The sequence below is a fragment of the Myotis davidii genome, unplaced genomic scaffold (genome assembly GCF_000327345.1).
Source record: "Myotis davidii unplaced genomic scaffold, ASM32734v1 scaffold845, whole genome shotgun sequence".
NCBI lineage: Eukaryota > Metazoa > Chordata > Mammalia > Chiroptera > Vespertilionidae > Myotis > Myotis davidii.
Genome location: NW_006296223.1, coordinates 1,125,265 through 1,126,504, shown reverse-complemented (window position 1 = coordinate 1,126,504; position 1,240 = coordinate 1,125,265). Strand labels below are relative to the sequence as shown.

Here is a 1,240-nt window from a genome sequence, read left to right as displayed (position 1 = left end):
GCCAGGCGTGCCAGGCCTGCCTGGGGCAGCGGGAGCACGAGGACATCGACGTCGCCACGGACGCCGCCACGGACCTGACGGAGGAGCAGTGGAAGGAGCTGACCCAGCAGTACTACGCCCTCATTCAGTAAGAGCGCGGGGTTGGGGGCGGAACGCGGGGACCTCAGCCTCCGGGCGTCAGGGTCACCGTCCGGGCATCAGGGTCACCGTCCGGGAGTGAGGGTCACCGTCCGGGCGTCAGGGTCACCGTCCGGGGGTCACCGTCACCGTCCGGGCGTCAGGGTCACCGTCCGGGAGTGAGGGTCACCGTCCGGGGGTGAGGGTCACCGTCCGGGGGTGAGGGTCACCGTCTGGTGTGGTTAGAGACTCCCATCCACTGTGAAAAGTGCTCCCCATTATCTCTCAGATGTGGCTCCTGCTCCTCTCTGGCCTCCGGTCACATGTGGGAGGGTGTGTCACGTGTCCCCAGCGAGGGTATTTTTTCCATTGATTTTTAGAGAGAGGCAGGAGGGAGATGGGGAGGGAGGGAGAGACATCGGTGTGGCAGAAACAGCTGGATTAGTTGCCTCCCACATGTGCCCCGACCAGGGGCAGGGATTGAACTTATACCCCACAGGTTGGGCAGTTCTGTCCTCTGTCGGCTCCAGCCTGTTCTCAAACCGCCCAGTGCCGAGGCCGCACCCGCATCCTCCCTTGTCTCCCGTTTGCTGGCGGTCAGGGTTCCCTGCCCCGCGGTCTGATGGTGCTGAGCCGGCCCGGCCTGGAGTCTGTGCCGCCCCAGGTACGTGCCCTTGACCAGGAATTGAATCTGTGACCTTCTGTGTGGCCAGCGCTCTAATCACTGAGCCACCAGCCGGGGCCAATCGTCTTTCTTCTACTTGTTGCAGCGGGCGTAACGGCCGGCCACCGCTCACCGCATGCTACTTAAATGAGGTCTCCTAATCAAGTATCCTCCGTCATTGTATTGCATCTCCTACATTTGGTTTTTAGTTACACATTTTTATTTTTCACTTTTAGGATTTACGTCCCAAAAATTACAAAACATTGATTTTTTTTAAAAATGTTTTTATTGATTTTTTAAAAACATTTATTGATTTCAGAGGAAGGGAGAGGAAGAGAGAGAGAGAAACATCAGTGATGAGAGAGAATCATGGATGGGCTGCCTCCTGCACGCCCCCCACTGGGGATCGAGCCCACAGCCTGGGCCTGGGCCTTGACCCTGAACGGAATCATGACCTCC

The 1,240-nt window shown here is 58.1% G+C and overlaps 1 protein-coding gene across 1 annotated transcript in view; it reads left to right on the top strand.

Moving 5' to 3' along the window:
• Positions 1-1,240, top strand: part of TTLL8 (tubulin tyrosine ligase like 8) — a 28,016-nt gene that overhangs the window by 11,301 nt on the left and 15,475 nt on the right. The window contains exon 7 of the mRNA XM_015568710.1: positions 6-127. Within this exon, the coding sequence (XP_015424196.1) occupies positions 6-127 (122 nt within the window). The remainder of the gene's footprint in view (positions 1-5; positions 128-1,240) is intronic.